Below are 18,859 nucleotides of genomic sequence, written 5' to 3'. Positions count from 1 at the left end.
GAGGCGTCTTTCGATCATGGTTCCAAGGTCGACACTCTTCTGCCCGGTCATCCTCTCGTTCTTACTTCCCTGCCCACCGGCTACTGGCGGATACGCTTCTCTCAACCTAGTCAAAGTCACGGAGTGGGGTGTGTACAATGACGGACGACTGATTGTTCATGGGATTGAGGACTTCTTTGATCCGGCTTTCCAAACCCTAAGGTATCCGCAGTATGACGTGATGAACGTGAAAGAGGGAACTTCTCAAGGATTTCCGGGGCTGAAAGGTGCATTAGGGATTATTAGTCGGTTTCTCCTTCTGCAGAATTAGGTTCTTGGCGTTTGAGAGGTTATACTACAGTTGTAAAAAGTTTCTGCATTTATTAGAGAGAATAGTCAGTATTTGTTTTCTGTAAAATCCGTGGTATGATATCATGTGTTATATATAATCATTTTATTTCTAAACCAATTTACAATATTTTTTACCCATGTACAATTAAGTATAACGATAAGGTGCTACATCTATAATTAGCACCGACTATGTGAAACTAAAAAACACTGTCAATTGCTTTCTTGGGCAATCTCATGAGGTGTTGGCCTCTCACTAATCTCAATGACTGATTCCATCTCTCTTCGTTGGGCGAACCATCACTGGGACTGAAACCACCATGCTCAGTAGAAGGTGTTCTCATCTGCTCGTCGAAAACAATGCGTGATTCAGTGTTGTTTGAGTAGACGGATGGACTTGGGGGGAAGATGGTGTTCAATTCTAGTTCACCCTTCTTAAAAGTAAATGACTTTAAGTCCTTTTTGTCGTAAATTCTTAACATGACACAAAATTTTCTCCACAATGAGGCTTCTGGATCGAGTCGCGAGAGGATTTCCTTGTGTTCGTATAAGAACATGGCAGCATATATGAGGAGAGCTAATGTTGAAGCAAGACCGGCTATGAGAAAGAGGCCCCAAAAGCTCTCAAGGCTGAGACTGTTGGAAGAGACCAGGCTGTTAGGGTCTGGACAACTTGATTCTTTGTTGAACCATTTCTTCTCAATCTCTTTCATTTTGTCTCCCTCATTCACGTTTAGGATTGCCCTCGAAATGTCACGAGCAAGAGGTGAACCTTTTGGGAAGGCCTACAAGTCACAAATGAAAGCGTCAAAAGATTGTATTTGGAAAACATTTTAGGAGTTAAATATATGCCAACGATAATTTAAACTATATCATGTAAACACTAAATTCTCTGATGCGAAATTCAAACTCTCAACACAAAGAAAACAGAATAATCCCACATGACATGAGGAAACATGTGTTTGAACATGATAAAGACAAAGGAGAGAAAGCAGGTGAACCTACAAAGGCAAATCCATCGGCTTTAAACTGTCGGCTCAACCATGGTGTATTTCGAGCAATACTGTGCAAGAAATAGTTCCATGTAGGGGTTCTCATCGAATGCTGCCGAGATGCCATCCTTTTTACTCCCGTTTTGGAAAAGTTGATTCAACTCTTCTGGGGAACCAAAAGTCTTAAGTTTTTCATCTGGAAATCCTAGTTGTTTCAGAATTCCAAGAACAAAAGAACCTGATTGGTAGGCAACATTGTCCCCATTCTTGATGAGCAAGTTAACATCAGTAACAGTTGGTTGGAGCTGTTGAACTGTTAACAGCGATGTCAAACTTGCAGTATAACTTTGGGTCAGAATGAGGACCACAAAGCACCAGATTATCACCACGAATCGAGCCAAGTTGCTCACTACTCGTTCCCCTGTAACGAAAATTTCAAGACATAAAAGAAATGGAGAATAATGAGTCATGGATGTCAGAAGTTTAAGGCATAATTTACATAATGGAAAGCATGAAATTTGCATAGTTCTGTGGAGAGTAAATTAAGACAAACAAACTTACTGTGTGAAAAAACCATGGTTGAGAACGAGAACCAAAAACTTGTCCCGATTTGGTGATGTGGAGGCCCCCGAAAGTCTTCGTTGATCCGATGTTCAAGAACCCAAACAACGAAACCAATGAATATGAAAAAACAACCGCTCGTTACCCAAAGGTCCCATGTCAAAGGCTTCAAGAACACCCAAGCATTCTTGCTTTTGTTGTCTTTGATAGGCACAATCATGGACACACCAGATTGTGTGTACGGCAACGTGAAGTCCACATATAAGGATCTGTTTGCTCTAATAGTGATATCTCCTACTGCCGCGTCATAGTTCTATCAAGAAAAAAAATGTTACCAGGTTAGTTACAAATTAGATAAGTTTGTTAGATTAGGGAAAAAAGACTTACCTTGAGATACACCTCATTCACCAAGTCATTATAACTGCCAGTGCTCGAACCATTAGGCATTGCATAGGCATAGGGAATAAGCTCGTAAGGGACATCGTAGGGTAGTGCTTCAATTACAGCTTCGAAGACGCTTATACAATATCCACTGATCTTGGTTGTGTTGGTTCTAGGATATGTGACATTTACAAATTCGAAAACCCTTGCTTGACCGGGACTAAAATTCGCAGCTTCGTGCCGAGTGTAGGAATCTGCCAACCTTAGGAGCAGAGGTGGTGTCTCCCGGCCATATAATAGATCCAAGACTAGCATTGGACATAGAATATTTGCTTGTGTTTCTCAAATTTAAGTTTCTTGCAAGGCCATTTTTGGGTGTCCAAAATCCAATCAGTTTTTCCCCACTTCCAATCACATTAACAATCTCAAAAGTTGATGATTGTAATTGGCCGTTGAAAAGATTGAAATCTCCTGAAAGGCCTTTAAAATTTGTACCTGATAGTTCTTGGACAAGTTGAGGACCATTTTGTGAGACCCCAAATCTTTCTAGATCAGTAGTACTCGATTTTCCGGAAGTATTTGTCTTTTCGATGCTGAAGTTTGTATCCCCAACTTTCTCAGCAGCCATGGCCAGTGCCCAAGCAGCATCACGCGCCCACAATCCGAACACATCCAGCTTAACATTCTGGACAGTTGGATTTTCTTGTTGGAATTTCCTCTTCCATCTAACTCGAAAATACTCAAGACCTTTCGAATTCGGGTAATAAGTTTTTATGCCCAAAACCCCTTTCATATTTTCTATGCCAGAGGAATTTATGGAACTAAACATGTTGGTCATCCCATCAGTCATTATCCAAGCATACCCTACCTCCATCATGCCAATCTCTTTTGCCTTGTTGAAAATTCGCAAACCAAGAGATGGTAACATGTGCACAACGAAGACCCTTGTTTGCATTGCCATCAACTTTTCAAGCTCAACAATAATTTGGTCATCAGTGGCCACCGGAGAAATGACACTCCGGTAGGCAATTCGAGCACCAACTTCTTGCAAGGCATCAGAGATGTAAGGTATGACTCCTTCCCCAAACTCGTCGTCAACATAGATGGGCACTACTTCTCTCCAGCCAAAGGCTTGGATGATAGCACTAATGGCTTTCACTTGGGATGAATCATTTTGCGCAGCTCTGATGAAATATGAACTTCTGATTGAAGTAAGAGATGGGCTTGTTGCTGAGTAGGAGATTATGGGAACTTGGGCTTTCTCTCCAAGGCTGATTAGGAATTTGGCCTGCATTGATGATGCAGGCCCTATGATTGCTTGCACTTGAACATTCTTTATTAGGTCTAAAGCTGTTCATTCAAACAAGAACATGTTAAATTAATCTCCCCCGACGTGGATTCACGCTTTAAAACTAGGTTGAATATTCAAAATTTCACGGGCAATTGTTAGAGCGTGACCGTCCAACTCAAAACTCATTGACAATGAACATGAGATGCCCAAGATTTGTTAAACTATTATGCAAGGCTATTATTCCCCGACGTGAGATTCATACCTTCAAAACTAATTGAGTATAATAAACGGGTTCATGCTAGAATGTAAGCGTTTAACTCAAAATCGGTGAACAATAAACTAGATAAGCACCAACATCATTTAAAATATTATGCAAGGCTGTCAACAGACGGGGATTAATTGGAACGATAAAAAACAAAACATGAGCAAAGAGGAGAGAAAATTACCTGCAGAAGCTGTGACAACAACATCTGAAGGGGAGCTCCTTTTGTGCCAGAACAAGCCTGGTTTTGTAGTTAGGATTGGAGGCATAGAAATCGGATAGGGCGACTTCGATGCAGCTCAGATCCCTCTTCCCATACAAGTCATCGAAGTCAAGAACCAGACCTACATGAACTGGGATAGTTGTATTGTTTTGTGCCATGGTCAGGAAAGTAGTCTTAGAAAATAAGAACAAGAAGAACAAAGTAAAAAGGGAGCTGCTGCAGCTAGCTTTCTTGGCCATGTTTTCAAGCCTTGCAGTTTATGACTTCAACTAAAAGGAGTCTTTATTTATATAGACTTAAAACGGTGGATTGAAAGCTCTAAACTGGATCAATTAATTGTTAATTACATAAATTAATACAAGTAAAAGGATGCATCCAACAATCCATTAGCTGTCACGGCATGTAATTTTCATGCTACCCGCATCTCCCAAAAATGCATTTAGTTTGCTGTCCTCATTCAATGAGTCAATGTCAGATTGTCAATAGGAGCATGGATTTTTTTGTGCACCCCTTTCTTCTTGGTGAAGGTTTGAATTGGATTTTCCAAGTCACTGGAAGATAGATGTTTCTAAAGTTGAAACATTCAATTCAAAGGCACCATTTGTCTCATATTATATTGTCCAAGTCCAGCGTTGACAAATAAAGATACATTTACATTTCCATGTAGGAAAAAAAAAAAAAATAGTACACCTACTTGCTCATCTAGTATGTGGAGTTGTCACTACGTTTTCTTCCTCTAGGTTTTAGTCTTCGTATTCGGTGGAGTGACTTAAAATTTATGTCATGAATTAATAATAAAGAAAACTAATGAAAAGGGTTTGAAAACTTTAGTTTTTAACCAAAAGGACAAAATAAAGGTGTAAGTGAATAGTACGAGTAGTGAATTTTTAGGCTAAAAATGTCCTTAACGTTAAAAGTGAACAGTACTAGGAGTGTTTCATTAAAACTCCCTTAATAATATTATGTGACGTAAGTAGTAAACTTGATAAAATGATATGTCCAATCCAAGGCTTCTCTGTAATTAATGCTTTTAAAATGGTTAAATGCGTATTTTGTGAAAGTATTTTTGAAACCAATATTTAGTAAAAACGCAAATAAATCCTATAACCGGCGCTTTTTGCAGGAAGCATTTTAAGTGCTTTTGGAGCTAAAAAACATTTTCTCTAAAGTTTTTTTAGTTATTTTAAAAGCACTTCCAACCAAACGAGCTCTTAATGTTGAATATTTGCGCCTAAATTTTCTTTTGGCAAATGACACTGCAATAAAACAAAAAGGAGCAACAACTAACAAGCGAGAGGAGTCTTACAAGAACGATAAGAAGGGAAGAGATCCCAACTCCAAGGCGCCAAACCCAACACCCAGAAAGAGTAATACTAGTCATACCATATTTTTATACCATATTTTTATACCATCTTAAGTGGTATTTGATGTAGACAGCCACATCATTTGAAAAATTTGCAAAATCCAAGGAAAGGAATAAGAAAGACTCCTCGTATACCACAATCATCCTTTATTAACTAGTTTTTCTTAATTATTAGTTTATTAAATAATGAACTAAATTTAAAAATCTGATTAATTCAAATGATGTGACTGTACACATCAAATGTCATCTAAATTTAAACACTCCACATAACTAACAAGAAAATAACTAATTAATTATGTGAATTAATTGTGAATGCATGGATGGCTGATGCTATCTTAATTCTGTGAATAAATTACGAACATTTTTTTTTACAGTAGTACAAGATAACTTGCCATTGCTAGGTTTACAGAAAGTTTATGTGAATTGAATAATGAGGGGTTTGGTTGATCAACTTGAAATTTAAGTAGTAAATTGCTCTAGTGATTAAGTCTTTCTCTTTAATTCACTACGTTCCGGGTTCAAACTCTTCCCTTCCCGTTAGTATGGATTAAGGTACTAAAAAAAACTTGCACAAATAAAAAACAGTTGACTTTAAATTTAGAATTCAAATTAATTCTTCAAAACTATGGAAATTTGGATTAAATAACAAACAATTCATTCTGAAATGGCTGCAAAAGAAAATAATTAAAACCTGATATAGAATTCTGCATTATTGTGGTCACGGTCTTACGGACTATCGTCATTTTAAAACCATGAATGTCTCTTGAAAAACTTCAGTCCTTGAAAACGATAAAAGTGGAAATTGCTGAAGACTTTACATTTCCACCTCACTGATATTCTATCACTTTCATGCATAAGATACTCTCTTCTATATATATATAATATCTTGATGCTTAATGTATGAACAAATGCCAGTTAATGTGATCTTATGTTATGTTATCAAATGTCCACTTCATTGAAATAGGTCCAATAATTGAGATTCCATGTATGTTTATTTGTGGTTTGTTACCATAGGTACCCCTTATTTTTACGAATTGGTAGTAATACACAAAATTTCATAATTATGAGATAATTTTGTGGGTTTTAACTAAGCCCTAATTGTAGGATATATTTATAGCCATATAATCATCTCAACCCCCAGTCTTTTCAATCCCATCTGTTTTCCTTCTTCCAAACAATTCCCTCTATCATCCTCCCCTTTTTTGTCTCTTTTTCATGGGTGATATTTTTGTGTTCTTCCCTCCCTCCAAATTCGTTCCTTTAATGGAGGTATATTATATCATATTTATATTTTGATGTGCCCCATGTAGGTGCCCAGCATTTTTCCTTCCATACAATAGGTAGTTATTTTTTCGGTTTGCGGGTAGATTATATCTGCTTTGTAGGTATAAAGCATTTTCTTCCTATACAATAGGTAGGTGTTACTAACAGATTATATCGTCTTGTTTCTTCATAAATAGGATTTACTTGGTTCCCTATGCTTAAATATATTTCAAGCAAAAACAAAACAAAAACCTTTCTATCAATTTCCATGTAAATTGCAAAACTCTGGTAGATAGGACGTTAGCCTTGCAATCACTGTAACTTGGGTTCGGAATTTCCCCTTGCCTGATTGCAGCATAGCAATATTTGTCTTAAAAAGTAGTAATGTAGTATATTTAATATGTATAAGCAAAACTTAAGGCAGATAAATTAAAATAGAGAAAAGAAGAAGCAATTAATCTAAGAACATGTAGGGAATGAAGTGAGTAAATTTCCCACTCTGCATATATGACTAGGTCAAGCATTCAGAAAAATAATAAGAAACGATGACTTCATCTGAATTGAGATTCTAGAAAATATATTAAAGAATATATCTGACTTCCAATTAGTCAATAGACTCGAGATTCTTTGAAGGAAAATTTGCAGCCCAAGACAACAAATTGAATCTTTACAATTATTTTAAAAACCATTCTATTTTCCTTTTATTTTGTGAGCATATATTTGATAGATCAACTTCAAATCGATTGATGCCTCGCTAGTGAATCACTAAAGTTTCATAATATGTACGAGTACCTGAAGGCTCTTCCTCCTTTTACAAGCAATGTTCTTTACAATAACATTACTTGAGAAACAAAGGATATGAAACACTTGAAATTAAAGAAAGAAAGAAAAAAACAGTAGAAAAAAATTACATGTGAAATTAAACCCGCACCGAAATGTATAAACATTATTACTTTCCAACACTACGATAAAAAACCCTTTTAGTGACAGCTACTGTGACATCCCGTCCCAAAATTTATAAAACGTTCGTGCGAAATTACCTTTTTACCCCTAGTTCGTTAAAATTGCGTTTTAGTGTAGTTTCGGGTAGTGTGGAAATGTGTGAGACACACACACACACACCTGTCATTTTCTCTTTTTCCTCTACCTTTCCCTGATTCCCTCTCCTATGTCTCTTTTCTGTCTCACTCTCTCTCTCTCTCCCCGAGCTCTCTTCTTCCTCATCTTCTTCTCTCTTCAAACACACACGGACACACACACCAACATAATCAAACCTTCATCAATCCAGAAACAAACTATACCATTGAACTCGTGAGGTTGTGAGGAGCACAACTATACCAATTCCAGGTGAGAATTCTTACGTTTTCACGTCGTTTAGACGAGGTCCGTTTTAAGCACTATTCATGCAAACTTAATCTAGCATGTTTTTGGACTTTTTAAGTTTGTAGATGTGTTAGTGAGGTCTCAAGGAGCTTGGGAATGCTTCGTTGGGTGAATTTGGACGTCTGGAAAGCAAGGTTCAAAGTTGGCCGATTTTAGATTGTGTGGACAGGTATAATTTCTTGATTTTTTAGGCCTTAAAAGTAGTCTAACGTGATTCTACTAGTCCTAAGCTTCATTTTGGTATAAAGAACGTGAAAAATGGTTGAAAAACGAGTGAGAAAACGAAGTTTGAAGTTTTTGCAGTTTTCCGGCGACGGCGCCGGCGGCGGTGGCTCGTCGGAGAAGGAAGGGGAATATTCCGTTAAGTTTTAACGGAATATTCCTACAGGAGTAACGGCGTCAGTTAGGGAATATTCCGTCAGTCAAACGGAATATTCCTGACCGTGCATTGCACGTGACCGCGCGTGGGGGCGCGTGGGTCCGTGCTATTCCAGGCGCGTGCGTGGTCCAAAAATTATTTTAAAAATATGTGTGTGATCCTGAGGTTGTGTAGATCACTTTGGTATATTCATTTGTCCATTTTGAGCAATGTATGAGAAATTATTACAAGGAATTGGTTATGTGCTTTGAAATTGACGTTTTCGTAGCTTTTTCGCGTATAGGTGATACGTACTCCGAGGACGAGCGTATTCACTCGAGGCAGGGGGGCTACGACCCTTCCACTTATCAGTGAGTGGGCTTTTGTTTTCCGTATATACCTATATACTTTATATTCCCAGAAATAAGTTAGAAAAAGGTTAATTGATTTATGCCATGCACTTTTGTATTATCGCTCATGCATCATCATATACATTAGTAACGGCATACATTTATATAATTGTATTTGGTGCTGTGGACGCACAGGTAAGTGCCAGGTAAGTGGTTTCATGTTGTTATGCAATTGTAGTTTGAAATGCTTAGAGAGCTCATTATCTGCACCCCGGTGTTAGTGCTCCCGCCCGTGGCCAGGGCATAGCCTTCACGTGTATGTTCACCTCCCGCACCACACGCTCAGCTTGGATCCAGGTTAGGTGCACAGCCTGTCGTACAGACCACATTAGGTGGTTCCGACTCGTAGGTGACCCGCGATTTATCGCACAGCTTCACGTGATCGTAGCACTAGAGCGTATATATATTACACCAAGCCTGTCGTACAGACCACATTAGGTGGTTCCGACTCGTGTGCAGATTCGGTTAGTGAGTTGTGATTGAAGCTCTATAGGCCGTCGTACAGGTCACGTTAGGTGACTCCCGGCTGCTAGATTAAATGTTATTGACGAGAGTTATAATTGTGCATTTATATTTATTATGAATACCGATGTGACATATTCTCGAGCATGAATGGCATATCTTGGAGCATGTTTGGCATATCTATACATATGTATATATGTTCACTTTCTGGGATGTATACCGGTTTTACGGCGAGGGGTTAGAATGTGTTTTGTTAAAGAGTTTTCAAAGAGCTTTGTTTTTGCCCACTCACGCTTTTGTTTTGCGCCCCTCCAGGTTCTAGTTGCTTAGCGGTTGCGGTGGTCTTCCCAGAGGGCGTCCCGGCATTTCTGACAGATACTCACCAATGTAGGGTCACCTTCGGGTGTATTATTGTCGTGTTATTTTCTTTGGACTGCTGTAGTCTTGCTCTGAACTCAGCGTCTCACTTACGCTAGTACTTGTCTTAATACTTTGTATGCTAGGTTTTAATTTATTCGTACTTTTACATTACTTTCTCTAGCTTCCGCACGTGCACATGGCTACGTCACCTCTGGGTGACGGCCAGCACGCCCTGATCTTGGTCGGGGTGTGTCAGTTTGGTATCAGAGCTTAGGTTTGGCAGTCCTGTGTCTGTGTGAGTATTCTAATAGTTTTGGTGCCTTCTGTCAGAATCATGCCGCCTCGTAGGGAACCACGTCGCTCCGATGAGTCTAGTTTCCCTAATCTCACTCAGCTGGGGGAAGCTATTGCTAATGCTATCCAATCAGCTATTTGCCCTCCCCAGAGGACTCATCTGGAGACTATGTACAACCTGAAATTGGATAAGTTCCACGGTTATGAGGGACCCGAGGGAGCCGAGCGTTGGTTGGAACATATTGAGAAGACTTTCCGAGTATTGCATAATCAGGGGAACCTTCCTGCTGAGAGATGGGTTGAGACGACCTCATGGTTTCTGGGTACGGAATCTGCATCTTGGTGGGAGCATGAGCTTCGTAGTTTAACTCCAGCCGAGAGGATCGACTGGAATGTTTTCACTAGGTTATTCAAGAGGAGGTTTGTACCCCCAGAGTACATTGATCGCAAGAAGCAGGAGTTCACTGATCTGTCCCGTTATCATCCTGATATTAATAGTAATCCAGCCGAAATGCTTCGTCTTTTCCGTGGGGGCACTAAGAAGAGGTGGCGTTCGATGGCGACCACTACACCCTGTGAGTCATACCAGGAATTCTATGAGATACTGTTGAGAATTGAGGACTCTGAGAATATGTCGAGCGACAGTGATGAAGAAAGAAAGGATGGCAAACAGAAGATAGAAGACAAGGGAAAAGGTCAAACGTCGCTTGGGCCTCGTCAGACTCAGAACTTCAAGAAGGGTAGTGCTAGTTCTAGTTCGTCTAGTGGTAGTTTCAGTGCCTCTGGACAAGGACGAGGAAATAGGTTTGCTGGAAGAGCTCGAGGCCAAAGACAAGGTGATGGTGGCCGAAGCCGAGTCCCATTTTGCCGTAGGTGTAATACCCAACATTTCGGCGAGTGTAGGTATGGCAACAGTGGGTGTTTCACGTGTGGACAGGTGGGACATAGAGAGGCAAATTGTCCCCAAGGTCAGCAGCAGAGGCCGCAGCAGACCTTTATGCCACGACCTGCACCGATTCTGCAAATTCAAGGTCCGAGTGGTTATGGTCAGGCAGGTAGAGGTGGTGCTTACCATTACCAGGGTGATGCTGTTCCCTATGCTCCGGGACAACACCAGTATCCCCAGAACCCGTATTCACAAGGTGGTTATCCCCCGTATCTTGGTAACTACATGCCGTATCCTCCGGCCCCAGCAAGTGGTTCTCAGTGGTACCAGGGAGGACAATATCAGCAAGCTGAGATGGCTACTAGTAGTGCAGGGTCTTCAAGACAGTTGGGTCAGCCCAGTCAGGGGCGTGGAGCTCAAGGCCGTGGTGTTCAAGCGAGCAGAGGTCGCGGCGGACGACAGCAGGGTCAAGGGCGTATTCACAATATTTCCCTGCAGGATGCTCAGAACAACCCGGATCTAATAATGGGTACGTTAAACATTCTTGGTTATTTTGCTAGAGTCTTAATTGATTGCGGAGCTACACATTCCGTTATTTCTCATACATTTGCTCAAGTGACACAACCTCGCCCCACACCTCTAGGGTTTGATTTAGAGTTTGCTATGCCTAGAGGAGAGAGGTGTATGGTAGATTGTATGTACCCAGGTTGTCCAGTGATAGTAGAGGGTGTTGTTATGCCAGCTGATCTTATCCCGTTAGATATTGTTGACTTTGACGTGATCTTGGGCGCGGATTGGTTGCACCCCAATCGTGCTAATATTGACTGTTACGGGAAAGTAGTTACGTTTCGTCGTCCTGGACTACCTATGGTTACTTTTGTGGGTGAGCAGAGTGGGGTAAGACACGGTGTTATTTCGGCTTTACGAGCGAAAAAGTTGTTGTCTAAAGGTTGTCATGGGTATCTAGCTCATGTGGTGTTAGATGAGGCCGTTCCGAGCCGAATTGAGGATGTGAGAGTGGTTAGACATTTTCCTGATGTTTTTCCCGAGGATTTACCTGGTTTACCCCCAGATCGAGATGTGGAGTTCACTATTGAGTTGCTTCCAGGTACTAATCCTATCTCTTTGACTCCTTATCGTATGGCTCCCGCTGAGTTAAGGGAATTAAAAGTGCAGTTGCAGGAATTAGTGGATAAGGGGTTTATTCAGCCTAGTGCTTCGCCTTGGGGCGCTCCAGTGTTGTTTGTGAGAAAGAAAGACGGAACTTTGAGGCTGTGTATTGATTACAGACAACTGAATCGGGTGACGATTAAAAACCGTTATCCATTGCCTCGTATCGATGATTTGTTTGATCAACTTCGAGGTGCCAGTGTATTCTCTAAGATAGACTTGAGGTCTGGGTACTATCAGTTGAAGATTAGTAGAGATGATGTTCCTAAGACGGCGTTCAGGACTCGTTACGACCATTACGAGTTTCTGGTTATGCCGTTTGGGTTGACGAATGCACCAGCAGCTTTTATGGATTTAATGAATCGGGTATTCCAGCCTTACTTGGATAGATTCGTTATTGTCTTCATTGACGATATTTTGGTGTATTCTAAGTCCAAAGCGGAGCATGTTCAACATCTTACTTTGGTGTTGAAGAGGTTGAGGGAACACCAATTGTATGCTAAGTTTAGCAAGTGCCAATTCTGGTTAGATCAAGTTGCATTTTTGGGGCACATCATTTCTGCTCAAGGTATTTTGGTCGACCCTCAGAAGATTGCAGCTGTGGAGAATTGGGAACAACCACGAACAGTCACTGAGGTGAGAAGTTTCTTTGGTTTGGCGGGGTATTATCGGAGATTCGTTAAGGATTTTTCGGTAATTGCCTTGCCACTGACGAGGTTAACGAGGAAGGAAGTTAAATTTGAGTGGGATGATAAGTGTGAGCAGAGTTTCCAGCAGTTGAAGCATTGTCTCACTCATGCACCTGTTTTGGCACTTCCGGACGATAATGGTGATTTTGAGGTTTATAGTGATGCTTCCTTGAATGGTCTGGGATGTGTATTGATGCAGCATGGTAGGGTGATTGCTTATGCTTCGCGGCAATTGAAACCCCATGAGATGAATTACCCTACACATGATTTGGAGTTGGCTGCTATTATCTTTGCGTTGAAGTTGTGGAGACACTACCTTTACGGGGAGAAGTGTAGGATCTTCACAGATCACAAGAGTCTCCAATATCTCTTTACTCAGAAGGAACTTAATCTTCGTCAACGAAGGTGGTTGGAGTTACTCAGCGATTACGATTGCACGATTGATTATCACCCTGGTCGTGTGAACGTAGTGGCTGATGCACTTAGCAGAAAGTCACAGGGCCGCATTAATGCGTTGTATGCGAGTCATGTTCCTCTTTTGACGGATTTGCGTGCTACTGGAGTGAGGTTAGAAGTAGAAGATCGAGAGGTAGCATTACTTGCTAATTTTCAAGTTAGACCAATTCTTGTTGATCGAGTGCTTGAAGCTCAGACAGCTGATCGGGAGACTCAAGAACTAGTCCAAGCTCGAGAACAAGGTAGGAGGAGAGACCTCAGGGTACGTGAATCGGATGGCATGTTGATGCAGGAGGGAAGAATGTTCGTGCCTAATAATGGGGATTTGAAGAAGGAAATTCTCGATGAAGCACATATTTCGGCTTACGCCATGCATCCAGGAGCTACTAAAATGTATCATACCATTCGACCATTTTATTATTGGCCGGGTATGAAAAGGGAGATAGCTGAGTATGTGAGCAGGTGTGCTGTTTGTCAACAGGTTAAAGCAGAAAGAAAGAAGCCATTTGGGCTGTTGCAGCCGCTTCCCGTTCCAGAGTGGAAATGGGAAAATATCACTATGGATTTTGTGTACAAGCTTCCGCGTACACATAATGGCTTTGACGGCATTTGGGTGATCATTGATCGACTCACTAAATCAGCACATTTTATTCCAGTGAGAGAGAAGTATTCTTTGAGCCGGTTAGCGGAGTTATTCATTTCGAAGGTTGTGAAGTACCATGGTGTCCCTGTGAGTATTGTCTCGGATCGCGACCCACGATTTACATCGAAGTTTTGGGTAGCTTTTCAGGAAGCTTTGGGTACGAGACTACTTTACAGTACGGCATATCATCCACAGACGGACGGACAGTCAGAGAGAACTATTCAGACCTTGGAAGATATGCTGCGAGCTTCGGTGCTAGAGTTCAGTGATGCTTGGCACCAACGGTTAGATTTGATGGAATTTGCTTACAACAACAGTTTCCATTCAAGCATTGGCATGGCGCCATTTGAGGCCTTGTATGGCAAAGCTTGTCGTACACCGTTGTGTTGGTCAGAGGTTGGAGAAAGAGCCTTGGTAGGTCCGGAGATTGTTGAGGAGACTACTCAGAATATTCAGGCAATTAGGTCAAACCTGAAAGTAGCTCAGGACAGGCAGAAAAGTTTAGCAGACCGACATGCTACGGACAGAGTGTATGAAGTCGGAGATTGGGTATTTCTGAAACTTTCACCGTGGAGAGGTGTTGTACGGTTTAGAAAGAAAGGGAAGTTGAGTCCCAGGTATATCGGACCATACATGGTCACAGAACGAGTTGGTGAGGTAGCTTACAGATTGGAGTTGCCTCCAGAGCTGGCTAGAGTGCACAACGTTTTCCACGTATCTATGCTCCGACACTATGTTGCTGATCCGTCGCATGTGATACCTCCTCAACCTCTGGAGATTAATTTAAACTTGACGTATGACGAGGAACCATTAACGATCTTAGATTGGAAAGAGAAGGTTCTGAGGAACAAGACGGTGAACTTAGTGAAAGTCTTGTGGAGCAATCATTCAGTAGAAGAAGCTACATGGGAGACAGAAGATCGAATGAGGGATAGGTATCCTAGATTGTTCTTTGACTACTAGGGGTCTTATGTGGTTGTTTTGAATTTCGGGACGAAATTCTATTAAGGTGGGTAGGTTGTGACATCCCGTCCCAAAATTTATAAAACGTTCGTGCGAAATTACCTTTTTACCCCTAGTTCGTTAAAATTGCGTTTTAGTGTAGTTTCGGGTAGTGTGGAAATGTGTGAGACACACACACACACACCTGTCATTTTCTCTTTTTCCTCTACCTTTCCCTGATTCCCTCTCCTATGTCTCTTTTCTGTCTCACTCTCTCTCTCTCTCTCTCCCCGAGCTCTCTTCTTCCTCATCTTCTTCTCTCTTCAAACACACACGGACACACACACCAACATAATCAAACCTTCATCAATCCAGAAACAAACTATACCATTGAACTCGTGAGGTTGTGAGGAGCACAACTATACCAATTACAGGTGAGAATTCTTACGTTTTCACGTCGTTTAGACGAGGTCCGTTTTAAGCACTATTCATGCAAACTTAATCTAGCATGTTTTTGGACTTTTTAAGTTTGTAGATGTGTTAGTGAGGTCTCAAGGAGCTTGGGAATGCTTCGTTGGGTGAATTTGGACGTCTGGAAAGCAAGGTTCAAAGTTGGCCGATTTTAGATTGTGTGGACAGGTATAATTTCTTGATTTTTTAGGCCTTAAAAGTAGTCTAACGTGATTCTACTAGTCCTAAGCTTCATTTTGGTATAAAGAACGTGAAAAATGGTTGAAAAACGAGTGAGAAAACGAAGTTTGAAGTTTTTGCAGTTTTCCGGCGACGGCGCCGGCGGCGGTGGCTCGCCGGAGAAGGAAGGGGAATATTCCGTTAAGTTTTAACGGAATATTCCTACAGGAGTAACGGCGTCAGTTAGGGAATATTCCGTCAGTCAAACGGAATATTCCTGACCGTGCATTGCACGTGACCGCGCGTGGGGGCGCGTGGGTCCGTGCTATTCCAGGCGCGTGCGTGGTCCAAAAATTATTTTAAAAATATGTGTGTGATCCTGAGGTTGTGTAGATCACTTTGGTATATTCATTTGTCCATTTTGAGCAATGTATGAGAAATTATTACAAGGAATTGGTTATGTGCTTTGAAATTGACGTTTTCGTAGCTTTTTCGCGTATAGGTGATACGTACTCCGAGGACGAGCGTATTCACTCGAGGCAGGGGGGCTACGACCCTTCCACTTATCAGTGAGTGGGCTTTTGTTTTCCGTATATACCTATATACTTTATATTCCCAGAAATAAGTTAGAAAAAGGTTAATTGATTTATGCCATGCACTTTTGTATTATCGCTCATGCATCATCATATACATTAGTAACGGCATACATTTATATAATTGTATTTGGTGCTGTGGACGCACAGGTAAGTGCCAGGTAAGTGGTTTCATGTTGTTATGCAATTGTAGTTTGAAATGCTTAGAGAGCTCATTATCTGCACCCCGGTGTTAGTGCTCCCGCCCGTGGCCAGGGCATAGCCTTCACGTGTATGTTCACCTCCCGCACCACACGCTCAGCTTGGATCCAGGTTAGGTGCACAGCCTGTCGTACAGACCACATTAGGTGGTTCCGACTCGTAGGTGACCCGCGATTTATCGCACAGCTTCACGTGATCGTAGCACTAGAGCGTATATATATTACACCAAGCCTGTCGTACAGACCACATTAGGTGGTTCCGACTCGTGTGCAGATTCGGTTAGTGAGTTGTGATTGAAGCTCTATAGGCCGTCGTACAGGTCACGTTAGGTGACTCCCGGCTGCTAGATTAAATGTTATTGACGAGAGTTATAATTGTGCATTTATATTTATTATGAATACCGATGTGACATATTCTCGAGCATGAATGGCATATCTTGGAGCATGTTTGGCATATCTATACATATGTATATATGTTCACTTTCTGGGATGTATACCGGTTTTACGGCGAGGGGTTAGAATGTGTTTTGTTAAAGAGTTTTCAAAGAGCTTTGTTTTTGCCCACTCACGCTTTTGTTTTGCGCCCCTCCAGGTTCTAGTTGCTTAGCGGTTGCGGTGGTCTTCCCAGAGGGCGTCCCGGCATTTCTGACATATACTCACCAATGTAGGGTCACCTTCGGGTGTATTATTGTCGTGTTATTTTCTTTGGACTGCTGTAGTCTTGCTCTGAACTCAGCGTCTCACTTACGCTAGTACTTGTCTTAATACTTTGTATGCTAGGTTTTAATTTATTCGTACTTTTACATTACTTTCTCTAGCTTCCGCACGTGCACATGGCTACGTCACCTCTGGGTGACGGCCAGCACGCCTTGATCTTGGTCGGGGTGTGTCAGCTACCTAGAGAAACAAGGATGATGTTTAATTTGTAATATTTCCCGAATTTTTTGAAATCACATAATAGTGGACTTTATATTTACAATTTGATTTGTAATAATGTCTATGCACCCTGATGCGGGTTCCTCTTCTCTTAATATAGATTAATGTAGAATATCGCTTGAATTAAAAAAACTTATACAAATAAAAAACAGTTGACTTTAAATTTAGAAGAGTAATGCTACATGTACCACGTATTCGTACCATATCTCTAATAGAGGTAGGGCTCACAAACACATGTGACACATCTCCATTAAAAAAATAGTACAAATGATAATATAAATAAATGATAAGAGTAGCGTTTTTGAATTTAGAATTCAAATTAACTCTTCAAAACATTCATGGAAATTTAGAATTAAATAACAAACAATTCATTCTGGAATGCATATAGTGGCTGCAAAAAGCAAATATTAAAAATCTGATTTAGAATTCTGCACTAGTGTGGTGGTCATGGTCTTGCGGCGGTCATTACTCTAGACTATCGTCAGTTTATAAACCATGAATGTCTCTTGAGAATTTTCAATCTTTGAAAACGATAAAAAGTGAAAATTGCTGAAGAATTTATAGTTCCATTTTATTAATATCCTATCACTTTCATGCATAAGATACTCAAGATATATTATATATATTTTCAATCTTTGAAAACGATAAAAAGTGAAAGTTGCTGAAGAATATACAGTTCCACTTTGTTAATATCCGATCACTTTCATGTATTAGATAATTGTCGATGCAAATTTCCATCGTTTTTTTGTTTTGACGAAAATATACATGCAAAATAATCAACATCTTTGATCAAAGACCGAAGCCCCACACGCTCATGAGGTGGGGGTTAGGCCAATGGATCTACGGCGCCTAAGTTAGATTTTCTGAAAAGACTATGTGTTTAGGGCTTTTAGGGATAGCTTACCAAAATTTTGTAGAGTTAGAGGTATATATAGGGGGAGAGGGCCAACCATGGTGTTAGAGTTTTGCCCTACACATGGCGACATCCTATTGGCCAAGGTTTATGGAGAGAATATTCTCAAGACACTAAATAAGATATAATATCTTGAGATAATAGTGTAAATATTCCTAATTGATTTAAATAGGGATTACTTACTTGAATGAAATCAATCTTCAATTGGAATCCAAATGTATTAAATATAGGATTCGGTAATTAATCCACATGTCGCCTCTAAAATTTTTGAGATTATTTTAGGCTCCACAATAATATATATATCTCGATGCCTTAATGTCTATGAACAAATGCCAATAATACTCTTATGTTACATTGTCAAACTGTTAATCTGAACTTTAATAAGTTCAAAGATTTACTTGGTTCACGATGCGTAAAAATATTTCAAGCTAAAACAAAACAAAAGCTTTGTTTATCATTTCCATGTAAATTGCACAATCATGTGGATATGGCCTTAGCCTTGCAATCACTGTAATATATTGTTTGAGGTTCAATTCTTACCAAATGCGAATTTGAATCACGTTATTAGTCAATTGTGAGGTTAAACCCACCATCTCCTCCTTAATATAGATGATATCTTTTGTTCAAAGAAAAAAAAAAATAGGTATAAGCAAAACTTAAGGTAGACAAATTAAAAATAAAGAAAGAAGAGCAAATTAACCTAAGAACAAGTAGGGAATGAAGTGAGTAATTTTCCTAAAGTCTGTGGATATGACTAGGTCAAGCATTCAGAAAAATAGTAAGAAACGATCACTTGATCTGAACTGAGATTCCAGAAAATATATTAAAGAATATATCTGACTTCCAATTAGAAAATAGACTCGAGATTCTT

The 18,859-nt window shown here is 40.4% G+C and overlaps 1 protein-coding gene across 1 annotated transcript; it reads right to left on the bottom strand.

Moving 5' to 3' along the window:
• Positions 1-413: 413 nt before the first annotated feature.
• LOC103953119 (glutamate receptor 2.8) lies at positions 414-4,392 on the bottom strand. Its single transcript, XM_009364854.3, is given in 10 exon segments — positions 414-614; positions 617-1,112; positions 1,333-1,356; positions 1,358-1,740; positions 1,881-2,193; positions 2,268-2,461; positions 2,464-2,526; positions 2,529-3,611; positions 3,999-4,044; positions 4,046-4,392. Coding segments are annotated over 10 exon segments (2,907 nt in total). The 5' UTR covers positions 4,277-4,392; the 3' UTR covers positions 414-540.
• Between the last annotated feature and the right edge of the window lie 14,467 nt (positions 4,393-18,859).

This window comes from the organism of the source record quoted next, unplaced genomic scaffold, assembly GCF_019419815.1.
Source record: "Pyrus x bretschneideri cultivar Hongxiangsu unplaced genomic scaffold, Pyrus_bretschneideri_v1 Contig1, whole genome shotgun sequence".
In the NCBI taxonomy this organism is placed as follows: Eukaryota; Viridiplantae; Streptophyta; class Magnoliopsida; order Rosales; family Rosaceae; genus Pyrus; species Pyrus x bretschneideri.
This window is presented reverse-complemented; position numbering and strand designations above follow the sequence as displayed.